Source organism: Melanotaenia boesemani, chromosome 11 (genome assembly GCF_017639745.1).
Source record: "Melanotaenia boesemani isolate fMelBoe1 chromosome 11, fMelBoe1.pri, whole genome shotgun sequence".
Classification (NCBI taxonomy): Eukaryota; Metazoa; Chordata; class Actinopteri; order Atheriniformes; family Melanotaeniidae; genus Melanotaenia; species Melanotaenia boesemani.
Window position 1 is genome coordinate 25708488 of NC_055692.1, and position 25019 is coordinate 25733506.

Below are 25019 nucleotides of genomic sequence, written 5' to 3' on the forward strand. Positions count from 1 at the left end.
TTAAATAATTCATAAACTTGAACTCTAACAAGAATTTAAAAAAAAAAGAAAAAAAAGTTAAAACTGACCTAGAACAAATAGGGTGTAGATTTTGCTTTCCCGGCCTGCTGAGCTGACAGCCAAACAAGTGTATGTCCCAGAATCCTCAGGACTCAGCCTCAGTAACGTTAGTGTACTGCCATCAGGGGTCACACTGCAGGGTTACAAATACACTTTGTTTTCAAATCAGTTTTTCCTTTCTAAACCACCCACCTCTGAATTATTTTCTCATCATCATTATCGTCATCATTATCCTATGACTTTCTCACATACACACAAACAACACAAACACAGAGTGATGTGTGTAATTTGGCTGAACAGAGTTGTAATGACAATATCTGCTTTTGAACAGCTGTAAAACAGCTGCTCTTGGTATTCTTCATGAAGAAATCCGGCAACAGGCAATAAACCATTTGTTTCTCCACGTATCCCTCTGTCCAGCTTGTTATCCTCTACCATGATTAATATTGTAATTTTCCCACACTCTATGAAACAGTGTTGGCCAATTCTTACACTGCGTGTCAAACAAACTGCAACGCTTTCAAAAGCAAAATTAAGTTTATCATCGAAACAATTACTAAGCAGAGTTTATGAAGTGGGATTTCTGAATGACTTACGAGATGTGACGGGTGTCTGATCCCTCTAAAGACAGTCCATCTTTCAGCCAGCTGAGGCGGGGCTGGGGGATTCCACTTGCTCTGCACTCCAGGGTCAGTTCTTCTCCCATGGGTGCACCCACATCAGATGGCTGGTCAGAACCCAGGATGGTGGGCGATACTAGGATTAACAAAAGATTACTCTTAAATGCCGCCTAAATAGTTCCTCTCATGTATGATATATACAAAAATACTTCATAGGATGAGTCATAAACCCTTTACCTTGCACAGTGAGTGTGTAGTCTTTCTGTGTTTGTCCCTCACTGTTCTTGGCCACACATGTGTATGTTCCAGCATGAGCCAGACTGAGAGGACCCAGTTCCAGCCTGTTACCCCGAACGACCCATTGCCACTGCAGACTGCTCTCTGTGCAACAAAAACATCTTCTTACTCTAGCTGTCACACATGAGAAGTCCTTACTTTTACAATTTCCCCCGTCACTGCCTTCCACTTACCAATAGGAGACCCATCTTTAAGCCAGACGATGCTGGGGACAGGTACTCCTGATGCCTCACACAGCAGGGCCACATGGGAGCCCAGGGTGAAATTAATGGACTCCCTCAAAGGTCCATCCAGTGCAGGTGGAACTGTGGCATATAGCTGCATGTGAATCCCACCATGCTGACAACTTATTTTCATTGCTTAAAATATTAACTTGCCAACACTCAGGAGGTATTCTTACCATGAACTGTCAGCCTAAATGTCCTGTCCACCTGTCCAGCTATATTTGACACTTTGCAGGTGTATGTACCACCATCAGTTGTCTAAAAATCAAAGAATGTCTGTGGTGAGATACTATACAGGAGGTATGGCTATTTTCTACTGTTACCCATGCAAGTTTTTCTGTTGAGGTAATATGACATATTCAGTATGTACTAGAAATGAAATATGTTAGCATTTACACATTCAAACATTTGTGATGAGCTCAGCTAAGAAACACTAAAACTGATTATAAATATTTTGTTTGGTTTGCAGGCTGACACATGTATGATGTAATGAATTTTTCCTGACCTGAACCCCTATAATTTCCAGCTGGTGACGATCTATCTTCAGTCCATTCCCTGCAGCCAGTTGCAGCCCATTCTTGTACCATGTAACCTCTGGCTCAGGAACCCCGTGGGCTTCACATTGCAAGATGACTGAGGAGCCAACCTGAGGGGTCACCACGTCTGACTGGACATCATGGCGAGGCTTCATGGTGGGCAAAACTGTTGTTTGACACACACACAAAGTGAAATGACTGATCTCTTCAGAATTGGTATGACTCACTCTTGAACTGGCCTTAATCACAGCTGGTTTTACATAAACATCTTGTTTTTGCATGGACAGTGTTTTCAGATTGCATCATCTGTATATGAAGCTGAACTGTGCAGATGGGCCACCATGTGTTTGCTCACCATAAACGCTGAGGAGGATGCTCTTCTGGTCCTGCCCTGCTGAGTTGCTGGCTGTGCACACATATTGCCCTGCATCTTCAAGTGTTGCCCGAGACAACTGTAACATCTGACCGCCTATGATACAAAATTTATAAATATAAAATGTAATACCAGTGGCAGAATCAGATTTCTAGAGTGGAAATGCTGCTGATGCAAGAATTACATGGGTACTGTAGATGACCAGAAGCTGACCTGGTAGAATATGAATACCAGCGCTGAAATGGAGCACCTGCCCGTCTCTGGTCCATGTGATTTCTGGTGGAGGGTATGCTTGGACATCACACAGCAATGACACCATGTGTCCCTCAATTACACTAACCTCCTCTTCCTTTGGCCCATTTATTTTAGGAGGCACTGTAAATACAGTCGTGTTGCATGTGAAGAAAGCATGAGTCAGTGTGTCTAGTCATTAGAGAACAACTGAAAACAGACACAGAAATTATTAAACTGAAGTCATCATTACCTTGCACAGACAGACTGAAGAGCTTTTCCACCGTTCCAACCTTATTCTCAGCTACACACAAATACCCAGCCATGTCTGAAACCTGGACGCTGAGGATCTGAGGGTTCAGACATAAATGTTATTCATCAGATCAAGATGTCCCTGTTGGATCTGGCTATTTTCAGGTAAAGGTCTTTGTGTGTGTAACAACTAACCTGGAGTTGTGTCCCGTCCTCACTGACATGATGCTGTGAATCTGTGTGCACTGGCTGCCCATCTCTCAGCCAGGAGATGACTGGAGCTGGATGTCCAGTCACATCACAGTGCAGAATCACAGTGCTGTTGACAACAGCCCCCATTTCTTCCATAAACTCTTCTGATGCTCCCGTAATAACAGGAGGAACTAAGGACAGGTGAAACCAAATTAATTATTATGTATCATTTATTTAACTTTGCAACAACATTTACTAATATATAAACATAAACATGTGCATGCTTACTAAGAATCTCCAGTTCAAAATGCATGTGGTCCTCCCCTGCCTCATTAACAGCCTGGCATGTATACTTTCCAGTATCCTCCTGATGTACTCTGGGGATCTGAAGCACCTGTCCCCCTGAAAGTATAAAACCAAACATATAAAACCAGCTTTATTGATAAATATGAAACCTTGTTTATACAAAACAACCATGCACTAGATCAAAAATCACAAATAAAGGTGTTTTCCCTGACCTGGAAGTAGCACCAGTCCATCAGCAGAGGTGAGTTTTCGACCATCCTTGTACCAGCTGAGTTTGGGTGGGGGAATGGCATTACTCTCACAAGACAGGCTGACTGAATGCCCCAGGACGACCTCTCGCTTTTCTACCATGTCCTCATTGTAATCATCACCTTCATGTCCTAGACCCCAAGCTGCTTCCCTGTTAGCCACCCGCTGGAAGATTGGAGGAACTAGCAAGAAAATGGCAGAATTGTGTCACTTCCTACTTATTTAGAAAAATGTAACTAAAAGAAATAAGAAAATAAATAAATAACAAAGTTGTTTTATTTTGTTTGCTTTTGTTTTTATTTTGTTTTGTTTTGTTTTAAAACCAAGTGTGACACTCAGAAATAATTAAACGCACCTTGAATTTTGATATGAAAGTCTCTTGTGGCCTCTCCTGCAGAGTTGGTGACCACACAGGTGTACTGTCCCTCATGAGACAGCATAGCATTTTCTATGTGGAGGATATGGCCCCTCTCCTGAATGCCAGCATGGGAGTTTCCATTCAGCAACTAGGTACAAAGAAAATATGTCAGATTTTAAAGACTTAGTGAAATACATCCACCAAATATCAGCCTCAGACCAACTTAAACTTGTTGCACACTCACATACTAAGGATGAAAATATTAAGCTGGACGTTAGGAAAAAACAAAAAGTATCTAACTGTCACAGTCATGACATTTAATAACTGGATTCTTTTTTGATATTTCTCTGCTATAATTACCTTGCGTACTCTTTGCATATACGAGTAAACAAGGAGTGAGGAGGTGGCTTGTGCAAAACTAAGAGTCAATGTTGTAATTCATGCTGGCTGCCAGTAGAGGCTGATAGAGTTTAGACTTTGTTCCATCACAATCACAGTTGAAGTTTGTACTAATTATAAGGATGACACACCAACCTGGCCGTCTTTGAACCAGTTAACTTTGGGCTCAGGGAAACCTTTGGCCAAACAGGACAGAGTCAGACTTCCATTTATCCTCACTTTCTGTTCCTGACCAGCAAGTGTGACAGATGAAGAGTCCCCTTCTATCTGTGGTGGGACTGATAAGAAACAGAAAACAGGGAAACATTAAAACATTTTCCTCTAGCATGATTACCTGTTTATGATATAGTTGTGACTAACCCAGGACGATGAGAGAATAGCGCTTGATCGCTGTACCAGCTGGATTTGTGGCTCTGCAGGTATAGAGGCCACTGCTGTCTCCCCGTGCTGAGCCCAGTCTGAGAGCCTGCCCACCGCGGGTGTACGTCAGCTGGGGAGTGGACACGATGGGCTGATTGTCCTTTAGCCATGTGATACTGGGTGTAGGTGAGCCCTCAGCATCACAAGGAAGGACTGTGGGGAAGCCTAGTACCACTGACACCTCTGAGATGTCATTCACCCCCTTGATGGTGGGGGGAGCTAGAGAAAAAGGAAAATAACTTAATATTTAACAGCCCGTTGCAACTGAGTGGCCTGTTTTCTCTAGGAGACCCTCTAAACAGTTACATATTGGAAATGCACACTTACACTCTACAATATAGCATATAGCAAAGCCGATATAGCACATGCTCTTAAGGTGATGGAAATCCCCTGAGCCTGGGGGTATTTATAATAAAGCAGGTAAGAGAAGAAATCAATGCCTGGATACTTTTTTTCCTTCCTTGTTTGATTTCTTTTAATATTTTTAAAATAAATAAAACCTATAAGACTAATTTCATCCTCAGCAGCTGGAAGTGTATTGGATGTGCTTCAGTCGGCAGAACGCTGGCACCTTGTACTGTGAGCCTGAACTGGCGCATCTGAGTTCCTGCGCTGTTCCTGGCCAGACACTGGTAAAGCCCCTGGTCCCTTAGTCGTACGGATTTCACTTTCACGACCTGACCATCTTCTAAAAACTCCACATGAGGGTCTCCTTTACGGGAAAGGACTCTGGAGAAAAAGGGATAAATGGATGATTTGATCAATACAGTGACTATACAATACAGTGCTGTATGTCACATCAGTAATTTGTCCTACTCTCCATCGTGACTCCATTCCACTCTCGGCGCTGGCCTTCCACTAACTTGACACTGGAACTCCACTTCCTGGCCCTGCACTGCAGTTAACTCCTGCAGTCGAGATGTTCCTGAAATGACTGGTGGAGCTGGAAAACCATCAGATACCCACTGATTAGGTTAGAAAATTGCTTAAAATGCTTAATGATTTTAAATTTTAAATCACTAATGTACATAAAAGATTTTACCGATTACATCAGCAAGTAAATGGCAACGTTATATCAAGCAGTTTTCTTATAGCTGAAATGTGAGTGTGAATGTCTTTATGAGCTCACCTTGCACCACTATGTTGTACTCTCTCCGAGCCTCTCCAGCTGAGTTTTGAGCTGCACAGGCAAATTGTCCTGCATGTTCAGGTTGAACTCTGTAGATTCTGAGCAGCCTATTTCCATTCTGAAGATACACCCCAGGGCTGTCCACCTGGACATAACATGTACCATCTCAAAAAATCATTGTTTTGTTTTGTTTTATTTTTTTCTGTTATTGAAATAATAGCCATGACATTGTACAGCTAGAGATCAAAATGACACAGGTGATACACTCACAGGGTGACCATCTTTAGTCCAGGTTATTGATGGAGAGGGAATTCCAAAGGCATCACATCCCAAAGTGAGAGGCTGCTTCAAGGTGACGGTGAGGTTCAGCTGCTGGCCATCATCCTGGATCTCTGGAGGAACTGCAACAGTGCAAAAGGAAAGGGATTCATGTTACTCCATGCAAAATTTTAGTTGTTCATAGAGCAAGAAGAAGCCGTAAACAAATTCTTACCATTTACTTTAAGCCTAGTCTTTCTCTCTACAGAGCCTGCCTCATTGGTTGCCACACACTTGAAGTCCCCACTGTGGCTGGCAGAAGCTGTGCTAATTACAAGAGCTCCATCCCTCGCCACAGAAAACTCGGAGTGTTCGGGGTATATCTCAAGGCCATTTTTGAACCAGCGTACTTTGGGACGAGGTGAACCTGCAGATAGGACAAAAAAAAGGATTCTTTGTATGGAGAATATAAGCTTTACTTGCTATGCCTGACAAAAAGAAAAGTTACTTTCATCTCTCTGCTTCTCTACAGGAGAACTAATTGGGCAAGCAGCCCAGACTAGAAAATGCCACCTCTTCAGATATCGGCAGGGACAACAGAGAAGATTGTGCCAAAATGGTGTCCTTGTATCCTGCAGGCATATCCAAGGTCAGAGTCACATAAAAAAGAAAAACTGTGTACTGGAGCTACATGATATGTAATATTTAAGACACAGGCCTTAAGATTTATTACCAAACACCAAAATGAGAGTCTTGAGCTTTAAGAATAGGATCTGTGGAACAAGCTGTTCAAAGGCACTGGCGCCTTCACACAGAAGCCTAAAACAGATGTGCTCTGTGGATTACTGAGTGGAAAAGAGATGAAAATGGTCAACAGGAGGAAGGTGGAATGGGGAAATGTGAAAGATTTTGCACCCAACGCATGGTGTGAGTCAATATGACGCTGGAGGAAAACACACTTCTGTTGCCCAAAGAGCTGCTACAAACAAACATTGTAGGTGGGATGGGAAATCAATTGCAGCACATTTCCAAGTCCATGGGATGCTAACCACAGGAAACCAGGAGAGGCATAGGTGATGCTATTGCTTGTTGCTTCTCTGAACACATGTTTACAGTTAAAAAACTCTGAAGCAAATATATTATCTCATTGCTGCCAGGAAATGCATACAGATGTTGTGTTTTAGATCTCATTAAAAGACTTTTTTTTTGCTTAGTAAGAGATTATGTCTTCCATGTGTTTCTTCAATAATTATTTCTATTAAATGATATGTGCTTATTGGTGTATTAACAATATCCTTCTGGCAAAGACTTACTCCCACATTCAGATAAATGTCAAGAGAATAAGAGGATCCTTGTTGCCTGCTTCTTACTGCCTCTCTACAGTGTCAAGAGTGTCAAGAATTTCTGTATGAGCACTATGAAGCATGGTGCCTGCATGGTCTGCATAGAAGGAGGGCTAGTGTGGCTTCATCCTCCTCCTCCCCTGCTTTACAGTGGAGCTCAGACATCTCTGTCCTTTATCTGCCAGCAGCAGCCTGTAATTAGGATTCCTCTCCCAGCAGGCCATGACGCTGAGGAAAGCAGATGTGGCTCACTGAGGCAGCAGGCCGACCTATGTTGCAGCTGTTGCTCAACATTAGATACAGTCATCACCTTCGCTCACCATGCTGGTTTCCATGGCACAGTTCCACACAAACAATACCTTTTTGCAGGTGCTGTCAGAGAATAAGTACCCATCAGTGCATCCACAGACCCACACCAGGACTTTTTTTTGATTCAACAGTAGTTTCCCAGAATGCTACAATGTTACAAGAGGGATGTTGGAATATGGAGACAGCTGCTTGTCTCTGGGTGCTGCAACAACAAGCTGCTGTAACTTCCAAAAAAAAAAAAGACACTGTCACCATGCTGGACCATGACTGTGTAACATCCCAATGATGGAGCAAAACTACACATTAATATTACATATTTAAACAACATTTTTTTTTTTTTTTTTGCTTTTTTTTTTTTTTTTTTTGAGGGGGCAAGGGTAGGGGGGGGGTACATCATAAAAACATGCATAAAAGAAGGGGTGTCAATTGTAGGCTGTAAAATATTCATCCACACCCTGTTAATTGAACCTTTTCAGCCTAGCTCATCTATGAATCATGTCATACCTTCAGCACGGCAAGGGATGATGACCTTGCTGTTTGCTACTTTCTCCATGATGGTATCTCCAGGTTCTGCAAAGTTCGGAGCCTCTATGAGCAGAAAAGGACATGTTAAATGTTAGTTCAAAGTGCAAGGGCAACTAATAAGTGAAATTTGCCCTTATTATCCATTATCCATATCAGTTTCAGTGTATGAAAATAAGTCAGCAAGAATTTATCTCTTATTTATTTTTCATGACAGACCCAAAATCAATGAATAATCCGGTTACCACACAGCCAGGACACATCTTAAGTCAAAGCAACCCTCTAGTGCTATGAATTGGCAAAAAGAACCAATACATGTAATCACAATGGTTGCTGAAAAAAATAAAGACGAAAAAATAAAGAAGGAAAAAAATGGATGATAGTTTCCAGAAATCATCACGGAAAATGAATAAATCCAGCTTGAACTAAGTTTTCAGCTCAGTCCGTTTAAAAGGTACATTCTAGTCAGGCCAAATTTGATACAAACACATGGAGTACTTGTATTTGTTTGAAACAAGTTAATGATTTATCAGACATGTTGTGACAAATCAAAGATGGACTGAAGGTGAATATGAGCCTGAGTTGGAGAGGAACAGGGGACATAAAAAATGAATGACCCTTTACAATATCTATGTTTAATGTAGTAACTAATAGGCTGAGAATAAGTCCCTGTGGCTCCCCATGTCTGATGACAACAAGGATTGATATTGCAACTTCTGTAAACTTATGCAAGCTGATAAAGGCGGAAAGGACAGCTTAGGATACAAATTGTCTTCTCACACAAGTGTTATTTAAGTTTAATAGGTTTGAAAAGTACATCTTTGATCCAGAACCATGTACACGAGCTTTACTTCCAGCAAAAGCTGACTGGAAAATGTGCATTGTTATTTCACTTATAAATTATATTAGATCTCATTGTCACTTTATGGCAGACAGCTTTTTACTTGCTCCTTAATTGTGCTTTTTAGAGCACTTTAACAAACTACCTCCCTCATATTAGTCACTTGTCTCCCTGCAGCATATAAAACTAATGCACTTCAAGAGAACACACATCAAAAAGCTGGGACAGATTAAAATAAGGCCCTGACGATCCATATTGCTGAAATAAGATTTGCAACGTTTAGCTATTTTTTTTCTCAAATGGGGTCTGAAGACTTATATTTGTGATATTTACCAAGAATTTCAAGCTTGATTTCCAAAGTCGCATGTCCGGCATCATTCTTGGCCACACATTGGTAAGTGCCCTGGTCAGCGAGGCTGACCTGCTGGATCTGCAGGGGTGCAACGTTCTTTACACCAACAGGCTGTCCATTATGAAACCAACTGATCTCAGGGCTCGGCTCACCCTGAACGACACAAGGCAGAGTCACTGTTTGGCCAAGCAGGGCTTTTAGGAGGGAGGGTGCAGATTGAATCCTGGGCTTAACTGAAAACAGAAAAGAATATAGTTAATTCAGTTACAACCCTATTTATTTAGATTAGGTAGTGTATTTGCATGAAGTGCACCAATGACACAAAATTTGGGGAAAAAAAACAAAACAAGCTTTAAGCATCATAAAGGTTCAACTTACAAATGAAGCCCTTCAGAATTACCTTGAATGTGTAAATTGTAGCTTAGAGACACATTGCCTGCTGGGTTTTCTGCAGTGCAGGTGTACAGTTTACTATCAATCAGGTGCACATCAGTGATCCTCAGAGAGCCTGAAGGCAAAACTGTGAACCTAAGGAGTGGTACAAGCAAATAAATGCATAAAAACACTTTTAGTCACTGTGGCTCTACAGCCACTTCATCTGAGATTATTTTCCCTTGTTATGATGCATTTTTCTCCTTTCACATTTAGGAGCAGGTCAATCTGAGCACATGAACAGTAAAATATCTGAAAAGATCAGCTGGTTTTTATTCCAGTATTGTATTATATTTAAAGTACTTCAAAGTCACCTTATGAAATCACAATGAGAAAGGTCAAGGACTAAAAAAGATCAATGCAGTTCCTGTTGGGAACAGTAACTTGTGCAGCAGCTGCTTTATGATCATTACCAAGGAAATAGACACAATTTGAAAATCAAAAGGTTGACTTAGTTGAGGGACTGGAATGCAAGGTCATGCTGGTCTCCTTTATCAATGCCGAGTCCTGCTGAAAACAACCATGTGGAAAGCAAAGTTTATGCAGAACCAGCTATTCGTTTTATTGATGTTTGTCACAGACAAACAAGTGGACAGATGGTGGCAATCACATACACTAAACTCTACCGAAAAAACATGCTTTGTAGCAAAAACAACAGCAGCAATAAAATCTAGGTTAAAGAAGTTGCATGTAGGTCAGCAATGTTGGCAGAGTATGAGATAGCATGAACTGCACCAGATCTATGCAGTTGTATAAAACCAATATGTACAGAAAAGTAAACACACCTCTGTGATTTATCTCCGATAAGTGTCCCTGCTAGGCAACTGAATTATAACAATAACATGTTCATGTAAGTGGAAACGTGCTGAGAGCACAAGGAAGTCTCTATTTCTGCTCCCCATATGGTGTAATATCACTCCCCACCTCCTCAAAAAGCCTTAGGAGAGACAGCAGCATCCAACGTTAGAACCAAATGACAACCTCTGCACTGGTCAGTCGGTGCTCAGACTGCAGCACTGCTGCTCAGCAGCACTCAGACATTCAAGACTTGAGCCACCCCTCTCGCTCATCCATCACTCCCCACACTGGTGTCAAGACATCTGTGTACACAGTCTGGCACAAAGACTAACTGAGAGAAATTGGTCTCATCAGGATTAGGTGGAAAACGAACACATCCACTGACCCAATGTCGAATGTCTTTGTGTCTTCACTAACCCTAGTGTAGCAAAGCTCAATACATGTCCATGAAAGAAATCTGACTGTTGCAAATTATTTCACCAATCAGCACCCCCTGGTCATTTCCTCTGACCCACAGAGTGTAGCTGGAGAGAATGAATCTTGCTTTACATGCCCTGTTTCCACTGGTCCAGCATAAGAAAAGCATAGGATGTGGGGGTTGTTCGCAGAGATGTGTTATTCTCATCAGAAAGGACTAGTAAAGAGTCAGCATGTTGTTTTACTGCTGTAACACTCCAGGGAATCTGAACATCAGGCAGACACAGCTTGTATCTCTTTTTTTGTCAGTTCATATTCCTCCCCTCTTCCTGGCATCCTCCACTCCGCCCCCACTCTTTCCTTATTTTTGGCCCCACGCAACTCATACAGCATCTGAGTCACCATAGCTTTCAACTCGCCTGTCATTCGCCTGTCCACCGTAAACCAGTCTGTCTGGTGTCTGGCCATGCGTTTGTCTGTCATCTATCCAATATGTGTCTATGTCTATGTGTCAGCAAATCTGTCTGCACTTAGAGTGACCACACATGAAAGTATGGAATCAGGCCATGTGGGACCAGATGTTCCTCCTCAGTTTAGCTGGTGGGTGAGGTTTGGATCTGTCTAGCTGCCCTTCAAAGGGCATCACCATATTAACTCCAAACATAAGCAGCAGAGCGTTGAATGGCAGTCCGCCTCTGCCAGAGTCTGTTGTAAAACTTGAGTGAGATGCTAGTTTAGTCAGCAGTATGGAAAGTAATATGGAAGCTAAGACTTCCTCTTACCCAGCTGTTACGGGGGGGATGGGATACCCATTTCGGCTCCATGTGACTAGTGGAGAAGGATTTCCCAGGGCCTCACAGGGGAGAACAACCTCTGTCCCCACCTCTGCAACCATGTCTACTGTGTTGTCATGACCATTTACGCCCATTATCTTTGGCATGGCTTGAGAAGAGACAAAAAAGTTGTGAAAAAACACATACACAAATGCATGCTTTAAAAAGCTAATTTGTTATGAATACCATTTGTAGACTGAGGCATTACTCTAGAAAGTGCCATGTTTAGAGCCTGTTGACGGTTGATTTGACTTACTGTTAATACTAAGCTGGATTTCTCGGCTAGCGTAGCCCACAGGACTAGTGGCAGTGCAGATGTAGATGCCTGCATCATCAGCAGTAGGATTGAGAATCTGGAGGTATCCATCAGAGTTAGTCTGAAGAGATGAGCCGTCCCTGGACAGAGGCTGCCTCCCCTGGTAGAATGGACGGCGTGAGACCAGAGAGAATGTAGTATAAAAACCAGCTGCACTGCAGTGAAGTTACACCAAGCTTGGTTTGAGGTTTACAACTGAGTCTTTGATGTCTAATGTAATTACAAAGCCCCCCCACCCCCCGCTCTCTATCTGCAATATCCACACACAACAATGCAGCCTGCTGGGCAAGCACTTGCTTTGAACATAAAATTACTTTTACAGATTCACTTTTATCTGACAAGAAAATAAATTTGTTCGACTTGAGAGGACCACTCTGGAAATGTTGGGCAGAAAAAGCAAGCACAGAGATCTGATTTAATTCAGGAACAGTAGGAAGCAGACCATAAACAGTAATATGTAGGTTGCATGTTCTGTTGTCTTTGTCTGGTTTACTCTTAATAGAAAAAAATCAAGTCACCCATTTTAATGCAGCTGCCAAATCCATTCTGTACATTTCCACAAACAATCCAATGGGATAACAACGGCTTGTAAAAAGCCATTTCACTGATCAATTATATTGTTGTTCATGTCAAAGGAAGTGTCTGTATGTTGTGATAATAACGTCAGATAATAAAGTTCATATTTTGCATTCAGGGTGAATACATCATGCGGATTATAAAGCACTGAACAGTTTCAGTTTCAGGTTTTGTACTAGGGTACAATAAAATACTGAGTGATTTCTCACAGTCATGAAGTAATATGGTAAAGTTGCCATGGCTACATCCTCCCTGTTCAAGTTGATCTAAGCTTGATTGCAGCACAAATAATTACTGATTTTAGAGTGTTTTCATTTAGATGAAAGACCAGAGAAAATAACCTAATTTGTCTTAGAGAAAATAATAAATAAATAATTGTATTTGGTAAGGCTTATGTAAAGGTAGCTTTAATTACTAACACTTTTTTGTATCAAGTAAGATGCCAGCCCAAAAAAACTAATCTCTAAGGTATTTAATTCATTAGTGGCATGAGTGAAACAATTAAATCAATGAATTTCAAAATAATGCATTATTGAAGAATTTGACTTATATTACCATTGTTTTATCACTATAATGATACAAGTGTTCAGATCCTGATGCTGCCATCTCTCATCAGCTGATGTTTGCTGTTGTTTGACTGTTGCAGCCTTATTAAAACCATTATTTCAACACCTATTTCCAAAGTTAGACATGCATGAGCTTATGGGATGCAAAAACAGCAAACACTCAGATAAAGTAAAATTGTGTTATGTGTATGACTTCCTACCTTGGACCAGACAACTTCTGGCTTGGGAACTCCACTGGCCTCACATGACAGTGTGATGGCTACTCCCTCGTTGGTTATGTAGTGGTATGGACCAGCATTAATCTCTGGGGGCACTGTGAAGGAAGCAGGCCATAAAAAACAGCTGTCAGATTGACCGTGAAGAAACCAGCCACAGCCGGCCAGCAGTATGGGCATTTGAAGCATGTCTTCATTACAAGCTGATGATGAACTTTAATCTGGCCTGTCTGTCATTATTTGCTTGCGAATGTAATCACCCCATACATCAAAGCATGCAATAAATGAACCCAATAGCTGTGATGACAGCAGGTGTTCAAGTCATCAGCATAATGCTGTTATCCATGCTGAGTCAGCACATTTTGCTGGCCTCACTGTCCAATTCATATTCCAATGTTCAGTATTCAACAGCTTATAGAGATTCTTTGTCACATACAAATGATGGACCTTCTTGCTGCAAACTAGATTAAACATTGAAACCAGTTTTATTACCACACATGAAGTATTAAGCTAGAACAGGGAGATGATAGCTTATTAGCGTAGTAGGAAACAGCTATCCTGGTTAATTATTGTGTACAGTGTGTGGCGCATTGTGATGGTCCTGCACAGAGTAAGCTTAGCAAAACAGCCTTAATATTAATATGAAATTTAAGCCATAATAGTCGATTTTAGGGGTTATCCTCTACATTTATTTACTCATTACCAACTAATTCTGCTGGACAAAGCTTCACAGGGTGATTTTAGTTCTTTTCATGTAACTCTTGGCAAAAAAGTGAGAAAATTTTCCAAACCCCTCAGTACTTCATTAATCTCCTACCGTGGACCTCCAGGCTTATTGTGATGCTTGTGGAGCCAGCTGCATTCACTGCAGTGCAGACATATGTTCCACTGTCTTCTGCGATGGTTCTTTCAATGTACAAACTGCCATCACTCCTCAGAAACATCCTCCTACTCACCTGAACCTGTCCAAACAACAAAAAAAAATACTCCTCTGAAAATGGATCACATATTTGATGTATGTGACAGATCTACAGCATTTAATGTCAACCAGGCTTACAGGTTTCCCGTTATGGGACCAGTGTCTCTCTGGAAGAGGTATTCCATCCAACAGCATGCAAGGGATGCTAAGGGACAGACCGGTGCCAGAGGTGATCACTGGGGGAGCTTGGGCCAAGACTGGAGGTTCTGCAAGACAAGAAAATGTGAAGACAAACTTACCAAGAGAAAATGTGAAAGTATTTTAGGGCTACATCTGACTTTGAAGATGGTATTATTCTTTCTAAAACACATAAAATGTATGGGATCACAAAAAGAGCCAACAGGCCTACCCAGTCCAGTGACACTAACTCTGGCCTCAGTTTTGATGCTCCCAAATTGGTTCCTGGCCTCGCAGATGTATAGCCCTTCATCATCCAGCCAGACACCTACAGCCAAACACATGTCAGCCAAAACACATTACATCTCTGCGATCACACCAAGAAATAAAAAAGTTTATGTGACATATTCAGTCTAATAGCAGTTAAGACCACAGCTTAATAACTAGTGGTTTTACTGGTTTGTCTGCCCCGTAATTACCAGTTAAAAATAGAAAATAACAGGATTAATAGGTTTGCTCAGCTGCTAGCTGGCTGACACACAAGTCCCACTCAGTGAATTCTCTGGAGATTACATGAGAAGATCAATCTATAATTCAATTTTTATGTCAAGCCAGTCAGGCCAGTGTTATAATAGGCAATGACAAGACATAAAGCATTAAAGTCCAAACATGAGGAGCAGGATAGTAAGGGTTTGTGGATTTGTGTGTTTCACAATATATCCAGAGACATTTTCTTATTAAAAAAAAATGGCAGGTAAAAACTAAAGCCATCTGCAACAGACTGAGCTAATTAGGTCAGACAGCAGCAATAAATGGGAAAAGTTACCTAAGTAGCCCATGCAAAAATGTTCAGTCCTGTTTAGTATTATATTTCACACCATAAATATTTAGTTTCAGGAGCACAAAAGAAAACAGTGGGCAATATTAGATTTATTTCAGGCTGAGAGGTCACTAAGCATTGCCCTTTTGCCCTGATGACGAGTCTCACAAAATAAGACATACTCTAACATACAATACAGACTCTTTCAGAATGAAAGACATTTAAGACAAAGTATTTACAGATAATAAGTTGTGCTTTATGTAAGATGGATTCTTCAGAGAGGTATTTGGATACAGTAATTCTCTGACATGCCATAACACGCTGTTGCTTCCATGTCTTAAGAAAATGTTAGCTGAATCTGATATGAAAGACTGCACCTCTTCTATAAATACTTGCTTTGAAAGTCTGAATCTTGCCAGTCAGTGTAAGTAAACCATGAAGCTTTATTAGACAGCACCGAACTGTGCTGTGTGGTGTGTGTTTGTGCTTCATCTATGACTTACTATGAATTAGAAGAGCTCCATTCTCCATCTGCATTGTTCTGCTGTGGCTGTCTGTCCTTGCAAGAATCTTCCTGCCGTCTTGTCTGCGCCAGGTCACTGTGGGCTGCGGGAAACCGCGGGCAATGCAGGGGAGGGTGATGTTCTCTCCAACGTTGGCAGTCACATCAGTTGGTGCCTCAGTGAACAATGGGCCCGCTGTTAAAGGTTTTAGTGGTACAAAATAATTTTTCCTTTGAATAGATTTGAAAGGAAAATAAGTTTTATGTGGAACACTGAAATGTGGTCTCACCTCCAACCTCAAGATTGACAATGCCAGTGGAAGTTCCAGCAGAGCTGCTCGCCACACAACTATACTGACCGGCGTCGACCTCCTGAACCCCCCGAATGTGCAAAGTCCCGCGGTGCACATCCTGCTCTACAAATGGAGCAGAGCCAACCTCAAGCTCACCTGGAAACACAAACAAAGTTAGACTGCTGGCCTCCAAAAAGACAACTCAAAAATGTGCTTCTGTCCTTATTTTACCTTTGAACCAGTGGACAAGGGGAGGAGGAACACCTGTCGCTCGACACTCCAGAGTTGCATCACCACCAACAGATACTAAAACCACCTGCTGTGCCACTGTTATTTTTGGCACCTCTGAAGGAAAGAAGTAAAGATTATAGCAAAATGTTTATTTTTGATACGGCACAACAACAATAGGTATGAAACCGGTAATGTAATGGTGGCTTAATCCAACAAAAAGCAAGAAAAAAGACTTGAGTCAAAATGTAAACAAAACAAAACAAAGCTTAAATTTCACTCACTGACAGATGAGCTGAATGGATTAGATTATCTTTCTTACATGCCTGTCATTGATTTGACAGGTCAGTGTTGTTAAAAATGACATTCAGAGGCAAAAGTGTGCTTCATACCAGCTCGCCACAGGAAGAGGCTGCCATAGTCCATCAGTTTTAAGGTTTCTGCTGAGTACTGACTGACAGCTCTTACTGAAACTTAAGGACTACAAATGTCAGCACTTGCAAAACATGAGAAATGCCTCATCTTGTGATGCTGAAAAGTATTAGTTTTGAGCTCCACTCAAAACTAGACACACACATTTTATTTATAGACTGATAAAAAATAAAAAAAACAAATCCCCCAAGTGATTAAAGAAAGATTTCTGACCTGCATAAGTTAGCAACACCGACTGAGAGGCAGCGCCAGCCTCATTGGTTGCCAGACAAGTGTAGTTCCCAGCATCTTCTGGGAGAGCCCCTCTAATGGTCAAAACCCCTTGCTGGTTTAGACTCAACCTGCATCATACAGTCAGCAAAAGTCATGTTTCTTGACACTGTAAGATTACATGTGCAGATGTAGAATTCATTACTAAATCCTTCTACTATTGTTAAGAAAGCTTTAACTTTCAAAAGCCACAAACAAGACTTGGCAGCTGTACCTATAGTAAGCAGGGAATGAAATGTTTCTCTTGACTCCTCTGTGCCGGAGGTGCTGAGTGGGCTGAGAGTTTCCTTACCTCAGCCGATTAGTTAGGAACATGTTTCCATGGCTCCAGAAGAGCTGGGGAGGGGGGGAGCCGGACGCCGAGCAGACCAAGCGGATCTCATCCCCTTGGGAAAACGCCTGGGTCTGGGGGTGAACTACTACAGAAGGAGCCTCTGCATTTGGAGTCACACACAAGCAGAAAAAGCTGATGATGACTCAGGGCCTTGTCAGGTTTGCATGATGTCATTTACAGCGTCCTTATCATAAGATTAACAACAGTAAAGCTAATGTAATTACCGAACACCTAATGTCTGACATCATGACTTGGTGAGGACAAGCTTCACCTTTATTTGCTTGTTTTTGAAACTCATTACACACATCTGAAAACATGCCCACAATAGAAGCCCGCTTTTCATCAAGCTTTTTATTTAGCTCATGAGATTTTTTTTCTGCAGAGGAAGTAGCTCAATCTGGCTGCAAGGAGGTTAAGGCAGTAATGGAAACCAGATGACGGGGGCCTGAGAGGAGCCACGAGGCCACAGTGTGTTAAGTGTTTAAGCAGATGATCTGCGGGGTAATGTCCAATCATACCTGAGACAAAAAGCCACACTTTGATTCTGCTGTCTCCATGAGCATTGGCAGCCAAACAATGGTACTCTCCAGCATCCTGAGTCCGAACTCCAATGATCTGCAGAGACGAGTCAGAGAGCAGCTTAACCCTCCCTGCGCGGGCCCGAATGGTATGGCCCGCTCGATGCCATGTCAAGTTATGGCGCATGGTGCCTTCCACCTTACAGGATAGAACAGCCACACCTCCCACAGAGGAAGTCACATTCACTGGAGGCTTCAAGACCGGAGGTGGCTCTGTTTTCATGGAAACAAAAAACCAAAACATCAAACTAGTGTTATCAGTGGTGAACAAACAGAACAAAAATAGTTTACTTTTTAAACTAAATGTTTCTGCTGGCATGCTTTGCATGTTGTTGATGTTTTAGACGTGAAGCAGAGATAAAAATAAAAGGTCTGGAACATATTTCAAAGCTTTGCTAAGACAGCATGCTAAATAACTGAGGTGGATAGTGCTTACATTGGTTTGTGTGTGTGAGACATACCTCGAACAGTAAGCTGCGTTACAGCCCGTCCCTGTCCTACGCTGCTCTGTGCAATGCACTCATATACACCTTCATCATCACCTGATGCTTGGGTAATCTCCCATGATGCTACAGCAGAATTCCTGATAAAAAAAAAAGACGTGTAGTTGACTGGAGTATAACAACAGTGACAAGATCCCACGTTTGCACCATATTTAGTTAGTATCTCTGAAAACACATACTTTTAATTAAAAGTCAGCATCATTTCATGGATGTAACCCAAAGCAAGTTATCAACAGGAGGAAACAAAAGTTGCTTTGTTCATATTTCAAAATGACACAACTGAGTACGTAATGTCCACAAAATGGGCTGTGTATGCTTGATTTTTGAAAGATGAGCCAATAAAGAGTCAGGCAGTACTAATGCCTTACAGACCTGCTCAGCGGTAACTGTTGAGAACAGTTTAATTAGTGTCTTTAAAGCAGGTCATGAGTGCAAGAAGCTACAACATCAGAAGAAAGTTGAAGGAAGACAAGCCAAATGAGTGTTGGGCAAACAGAGGAAAGACTCACTGAAAGAGCTTCTCTTCTCCCAGTGTAATCCCACTTCTTGTGAATCTTAGCCTGTAGGGAATGTCACTCTGCACTGAGCAGCCAATCACAGCTGGCTGCATGTAAAATCCTTTCACCACATCAGGCATTCTCGCAACTGGGGGATCTACACAAGGGATAAAAGAAAGGTTAAAGTTTACTGCAGAGATTGATGAGGTGTGAGAAACACTGCAGAGTGGTTTTTGTGAGGCATGCGGGCAGGTGGCGAGTCTTGCCTGGAATGATGTTGGTGTAAGAGACACTGGACAGCCTCTGGAAGCGGAAGCCCTCCTCATCTTTGCCCGTTACCTTTATGAAGAAGCTCTGCTGAGGTGTGTGGAATTCCGGGAGACTCCACAACCCTTGTTGGCCAAGATCAGAAGGCAGAGGTACAGGGATTGTGCGTAAAGAGCGGCCTGAGCCTGACATGAGCTCCACGTGGCTCAAATAACCTGGAGGCTTCAGGCCTGAACATTTTAGCATTACATGGGCTGGAAGTCCTGAGAGGCAAGGAAAGATTGCGATGAAGTCATCTTTAACACACAGTCTCTGTCAACTAGACTCAAGTAGCTACCAGAAACCTGTCAGCACCTTTAATTGGTCTCTCTCTGGTGTGGTTGAACTCTGAAACAGGCACAGTGGAAAAGCCGGCCCGGAAGTCTAGATTGCTGACCCCTGTAACCCTCAGAGTATGACGCCCGCTGCAGCTTACCTTTCGAAAGAAAGTAACAAAATACTATCAGCAAATTATCACAAAGTAATCAAAGAAACATATTTATGGATTATCCAAAAGTGAAGTACCTTGAGGTTCCAGGCACCAGGTCTGGGAAACTTAAGGTTGATGACACGAGCGGAGTTAGGAATATTTAACAGCTCTTTCAGGCCCTGCTGTACACCAACTACCCGACCTTGTGAAAGAAAAGTAAACACAGATTATTCAGTGAATATTGTGTATTCTGTTGTTTGAAGGCACTGATGATGCTGTATATCTGTAAAAATAGATGGAAATAAATGTTCAACTACCAAAGGGATCGCTCAGCTCAATTTGTGGCGCCAGTCCACTGAGTGACACAGTGACCTCTCTGAGGCTGGGGTCAAAGGGCACTTCCCATTTGTTTTCCTGAGCGCTGTCATGGTTGGAGGATAGCAGGTGGACTTTCATGGCCTGAACTGTCTCCTCTACCCACTTCAAAACCTGGCAGGAGGAGAAAAAAAAAACACATCACGCTAAAGGAGGCACAATCATAAGTGCACAGGGCAAAGTGAAGGAATACCATCTAACTTTAGAAAGACTGGAAAGGGACAGGAAGGGTATGACTGTGGCCTTTCCCTAACAAACCTACAACCTCTTCCCCTACCTACTCTTTGTCTTTGGACTTTCTTTCTTTACAAAAGTATTCCACAGAGAGATTTTGCCTAAACAAAGAAAAGTGAAACAGCTCAGCTGTCAAACTGATAACATACAGTTTTCTGCACTCTCAAGCATATATTCCCAGAAGAGTGTCTCTCACAGTGGAAGTTTGTCAGGCAGTAGTCTCGCTCCTGCAGCACAGCTTTCATGAATCATACAGCTTGTTCCTCAGAACAGAAAGCAGTGGTGGATGTGGGGGAGGGGAGGTATAGTTGGCTGTGTTTTATAAATAAACTTGAGAATTAAACTGCATATCCCCCAATATGAACCAGACAAGATATCATTTCGAAACCGACCATGTCCCAGCTTTCTCTTAAGTAGGTTTAATGTAAGATCCCAGATGAGGTCAGATGGTGACACATTAAGACTGCATGAGGCTCATTCATTAGTCATTCCAACACTCGAAGCACAGATTACCCACAGGCTGAAATAACCATGGACAGGTTGATTATACTTAATGGTAAAAACAGCCATTACTTAAAATATCAAGTCTCGATGGCTCTCAGGAGACATTTTTGACAATATAGTCATTCAGTTTTGACATCTGCTTGACCCTCCGTGTATAATCATTATCATGGTAGAGATTCCGAATACAGGTTTTCTTTTGTTTTCTCTCAAATAAAAACAGGAGCAGCAAAAGCCTTTAACATTTTGCAGCATCTTGTTTCAATGCTAACAAAAGAACTAATATCTAACATCTTTTAAACATTTAACAAGTAACTGATGTCTCGTATTTGTTTTGACCACAGGTGAAGAGGCATTATGGTTCTGCGTCTGCAAGCAAACACACTGAAAACATTTCTTCGTGGGGGTTTTTTGGAGACAGCGCAAACAGCAACACATTTTAAGATATTTACAAAAAAACAAAACAAGGAAGCCTTTAATTTAATCACCAAGGCTCCACTTTTTGTACATCAGTCTCAGAGTGCTGACAGCAGCTGGTCCCCTTTGCCATTTTACAACTGGAAACAGCTGTAATGTGTGCCACATGTGCAGCCATCACCAGCACGGCAGGAAACTGCTACGAAATGACCTACATCTGCCCCAGGACACTGTCTGTTTCTTATGCAAGAGGGTAAAGAAAAGTAGGCATAATCTGCTCTGATAAAAGGAAGTAAATCACAGAGATGGGATGACTTGCTATTTCAGCAGCTGTAGCTCTGGAAAAGCACACAGGGTTCTTCAGCCACTCCCTGTCTCAAACACAGGGAATGCAGAAGATCTTAAGTCCTGTGAAACCTCATCCCGTGTGTCTCAGATGAACAGGGCTCTGACAGGAAGGAGCCCCCTCTGCTATTCATAGCAATGTGACAGATGGGCCGGTGAATGAGTGGTAGCAAAGGCTGGGGTGATGCAGAATTCCCCTAACTCATCCTGCACATTACCTGAAGAGAAATATGTGACTGTGCTGTGGTTAAGCAGCCCAACTCCAGACATCACATAGGGGGCAGCTTTGTCTTTACACAGGTTTAAACACCACAACCACAAACATTTGCTATAAGATGTCTGGCTACAAATAGAGTGCACCAATACCAGATGGAGCTCTTGCTCTCGACACACAGCAGCTCTTGCTGTTGTAAGGAGCCCGTACCGGAAGGAGGCAGTTACTCTATAGGAGATGCATCTGTTTAGCACGCTCAGGAGGATGGCTGAGGATGAATGTTACCTGAAATTCATTTTATGCTTGAAAACCATTATCACCGCCCTTAACTCACTACTGAATCCACATAATGAGGAAGCCATAAGGCCAACACTATAAACGACTTCTCAAGGCATTTGAGTTCAGTGTATGTCCACCACATTATACATAAATACAGAACTGGCAAAATTTTACTAAAGCAGCTCATTTTAGTTCATTATTTGATGTCAGCTGATAGTAAATTAATGAGTAGATACTTTGTCATTCTTGTAATTATTCAGGTCATATTTAGTTAAGTTCTCTGAAGTTTTACAGTTTTCTTATAGTTTAAAGTTCAATGTTTAGTCAATAATGAGAAGGACTGCAAGCAGACATCACAGCGGTATTTAACTGAAAGCTACAATATATAATCCTCATTTGTAATCATCTTTGTAGGCTCCAAATAACTATGTGTGTCATTAATATAAAGCTATAGCATAAGTTTGACTTGATATAAGCTTAGTTTTCTCACCCACAGTCTCTGTTAACACTTTGTCTCACTGATCATAATCACTCAAATGTAAAGAGTGTGTTACATAGAGATGACAGTGAGCTGTTGTGTGAGGACCTGGAGCCAATAACACTGGGCAGCTGTGCTGGAAGAAGGGGAAGCCATGACAGATCATATCCTGGGATTAGAGTAAAATAAGCAGTCTGTTTTCTCTCCGTTCTGCCCCTGTAGACCAAATAAAAAAAAAACTAAAAAAAAAAGGATTTGTATATTTCATTTGGTTGTGCATTATTAAGCCACTATTAAGAGAGAATATTTTGGTTAAATTTGCACCACTTCCGAGGTTTTTAGGGATTAAAGGATTTGCATTAATTTGTAAAAAGTATGCCACCCAAGAGCTATAATCACATGGATCCAAAAAAAAAAAAACAACTGACAGTAACTTTATGTAAATCCCACTATGAAAATGAATATGATCATACACATGTTTTTATGTAACCATGCACTAAGAACATAGTAAAGGGTTAGAATCCCATGTGGGATTGAGGTGTGAGGGCTAGACTGAATTTGGTCTTTTAAAACTGCATCACAAAATCAACATTTAAATTCTCTCTAAACAGCTGGTAGGATTATGGTGTGATAATGAACTGTGCTGGCCCACACACAAATAATGTGCACTTCACTTTATACAAGCATGACTTGACAGAAAACAGACTCATTCACACACAAACACATCTAAGTGCAGGGGTTCAGTGGGCCACCACTGCACAGAGCTGCCAGTTGCAGCTCAGTGCTGCCCTGCCATCTCCTGTGTTGACATGCAGGATACCAGTGTCTCTTCCAGAGGAAACTCTGGCTTCTTTTACGTCTGCCTGGGAAGTGAGTCCCGCTGTCTTTGGCCTCTGAGACAGGGTTTATGTTACATACTGCTTCCTCTATAAAAAAAAAAAAAAACCCCTTGGCCGTATTGTATAAACAGGAAGTTTAATATCAGCACTGGTATCGTTTGATTGCACTAAATGAAATTGTTTTAATTACATCAGCAGGTCAAACAGGCTTTACAATTGTACAGCTCCTGCTGTTTCTGTGTCTTAGAAAAAATATAAAGGATGGAAAAGTCTGGGCACTGCTGGTCAAAATTTCTGTTACAATGAACTGAAAAATGGCCAGATTTGTAAAAGGCATAAGTTAATTTCTTCAGTATTTAAAGTAAAATTAATCAGCTTGCAATCTAAAATAACAAACCTACAGTGGAATAGAGATGAGACACAAAATGTTATTTTTATTAATTGTAGCAAAAATGTTTTTTGTTTTTTGTTTTGCAAACTTCTGAGGCAAAATTTTGAGATAGTTTAATTCTGGTGACTCTTCCAAAAAGGTACAGCTGGTGTGACTGTACAGCAAAATGTTGCACCGCTGGTTGCCTTAGAGTCATTAAATCTTTCTGGAGGTCTTTCACAGTAAAAACTGGTGTTTTAATTAACTTTACTTTTCATCCTAATAGTAGTTCTTTTGGGATAGTTTCTTGGACTTTCAGACCTCAAATTCACCCCCAGCACTCTTAATAACTGTCATTTCTTAATTTCATAATGCACAAGCTACACAGAAAGCTTTGTTATCTTCTTATATTCTTTGCTTTTTTTTGTGAGTTTCCATTTTTTTAATTTTCAGAGTGCTTGGCAGCGACTTAAAGGAGCTCACTGCTTCTAACAGTTGAGATGTGGAGAGGGGATTAAGGAGACAGAGTCTTAATGAATCTTGGAAATTTACATCACTTGGTCTTCCCTTACAATTACTGTGAAGCTGTAAAAGGTAAAAGTTATCTGTGAGTACCAGTTTCTTGCATGTACAAACCTTTTACATGAACAGAATGAAAATCTTCTATGAATTATACTTAAAATGCTGAAAAGATCAGCTCATTTCTAACTTATCCTACTCACTGAGCAACTCATCTTAACATATATTTATACCAGGTGTGCCCAAACTTAAATTTTTAATGTAAATAAGGGCTTAAGAACCTTTCAGTTATCAGTCATTGTAGCGCAGTGAACTTTGAATGTTCTCACCTCGTTAACCTGCTGCTTGTCCAAATGAAAGATCTGTCCTGAGGAGGTGGCGGCAATCTCCTCATACGCCCTGTAACCAGGCTGGGAGCGGTCCCCGCAGTCCCCAGTCAACACAAATACAACCTTAGAACGAAAGGGGAAGAGAGTTAAGAGGATTACTAGTGCATAGTGTTTGCCTGCCATTGACTTGCTTTCAGTTGGTTTTAAGTGACACTAATACTCATTGTCGTGGTTCATGTAGGGACTGGGACTCATGTAACTTTTGCTTTGTTGTCTAAGCATTGAGACCTGTACATTTCTCAGAGCTGGCCATTGTACTCCTTTTCTTACGGCATGCAATAATCATAGCTGTTCTCAAAACTCTTTTGTGGCTTTAGATGTAACCATATTCCTGATAGCATCAGCT

At 41.5% G+C, this 25019-nt stretch overlaps 1 protein-coding gene across 1 annotated transcript in view; it reads right to left on the reverse strand.

The window, feature by feature from the left end:
• Positions 1–25019, reverse strand: part of hmcn2 (hemicentin 2) — a 41655-nt gene that overhangs the window by 13258 nt on the left and 3378 nt on the right. The window contains exons 4-45 of the mRNA XM_042000355.1: positions 24614–24736; positions 20031–20202; positions 19809–19915; positions 19599–19719; positions 19244–19507; positions 18990–19134; positions 18439–18560; positions 17918–18190; positions 17358–17499; positions 17009–17136; positions 16367–16480; positions 16133–16291; positions 15844–16038; positions 14753–14848; positions 14482–14609; positions 14242–14386; positions 13410–13522; positions 12008–12167; positions 11701–11860; positions 9672–9799; positions 9253–9504; positions 8061–8144; positions 6140–6331; positions 5917–6047; positions 5647–5791; positions 5334–5460; positions 5089–5246; positions 4458–4736; positions 4233–4375; positions 3696–3846; positions 3304–3522; positions 3074–3187; positions 2789–2976; positions 2595–2691; positions 2324–2485; positions 2093–2206; positions 1707–1903; positions 1378–1459; positions 1151–1282; positions 918–1061; positions 657–816; positions 69–193 (exon numbers count right to left, since the gene is read on the reverse strand). Coding sequence (XP_041856289.1) covers positions 69–193; positions 657–816; positions 918–1061; positions 1151–1282; positions 1378–1459; positions 1707–1903; positions 2093–2206; positions 2324–2485; positions 2595–2691; positions 2789–2976; positions 3074–3187; positions 3304–3522; positions 3696–3846; positions 4233–4375; positions 4458–4736; positions 5089–5246; positions 5334–5460; positions 5647–5791; positions 5917–6047; positions 6140–6331; positions 8061–8144; positions 9253–9504; positions 9672–9799; positions 11701–11860; positions 12008–12167; positions 13410–13522; positions 14242–14386; positions 14482–14609; positions 14753–14848; positions 15844–16038; positions 16133–16291; positions 16367–16480; positions 17009–17136; positions 17358–17499; positions 17918–18190; positions 18439–18560; positions 18990–19134; positions 19244–19507; positions 19599–19719; positions 19809–19915; positions 20031–20202; positions 24614–24736 — 6391 coding nt within the window. The remainder of the gene's footprint in view (positions 1–68; positions 194–656; positions 817–917; positions 1062–1150; positions 1283–1377; positions 1460–1706; positions 1904–2092; positions 2207–2323; positions 2486–2594; positions 2692–2788; positions 2977–3073; positions 3188–3303; positions 3523–3695; positions 3847–4232; positions 4376–4457; positions 4737–5088; positions 5247–5333; positions 5461–5646; positions 5792–5916; positions 6048–6139; positions 6332–8060; positions 8145–9252; positions 9505–9671; positions 9800–11700; positions 11861–12007; positions 12168–13409; positions 13523–14241; positions 14387–14481; positions 14610–14752; positions 14849–15843; positions 16039–16132; positions 16292–16366; positions 16481–17008; positions 17137–17357; positions 17500–17917; positions 18191–18438; positions 18561–18989; positions 19135–19243; positions 19508–19598; positions 19720–19808; positions 19916–20030; positions 20203–24613; positions 24737–25019) is intronic.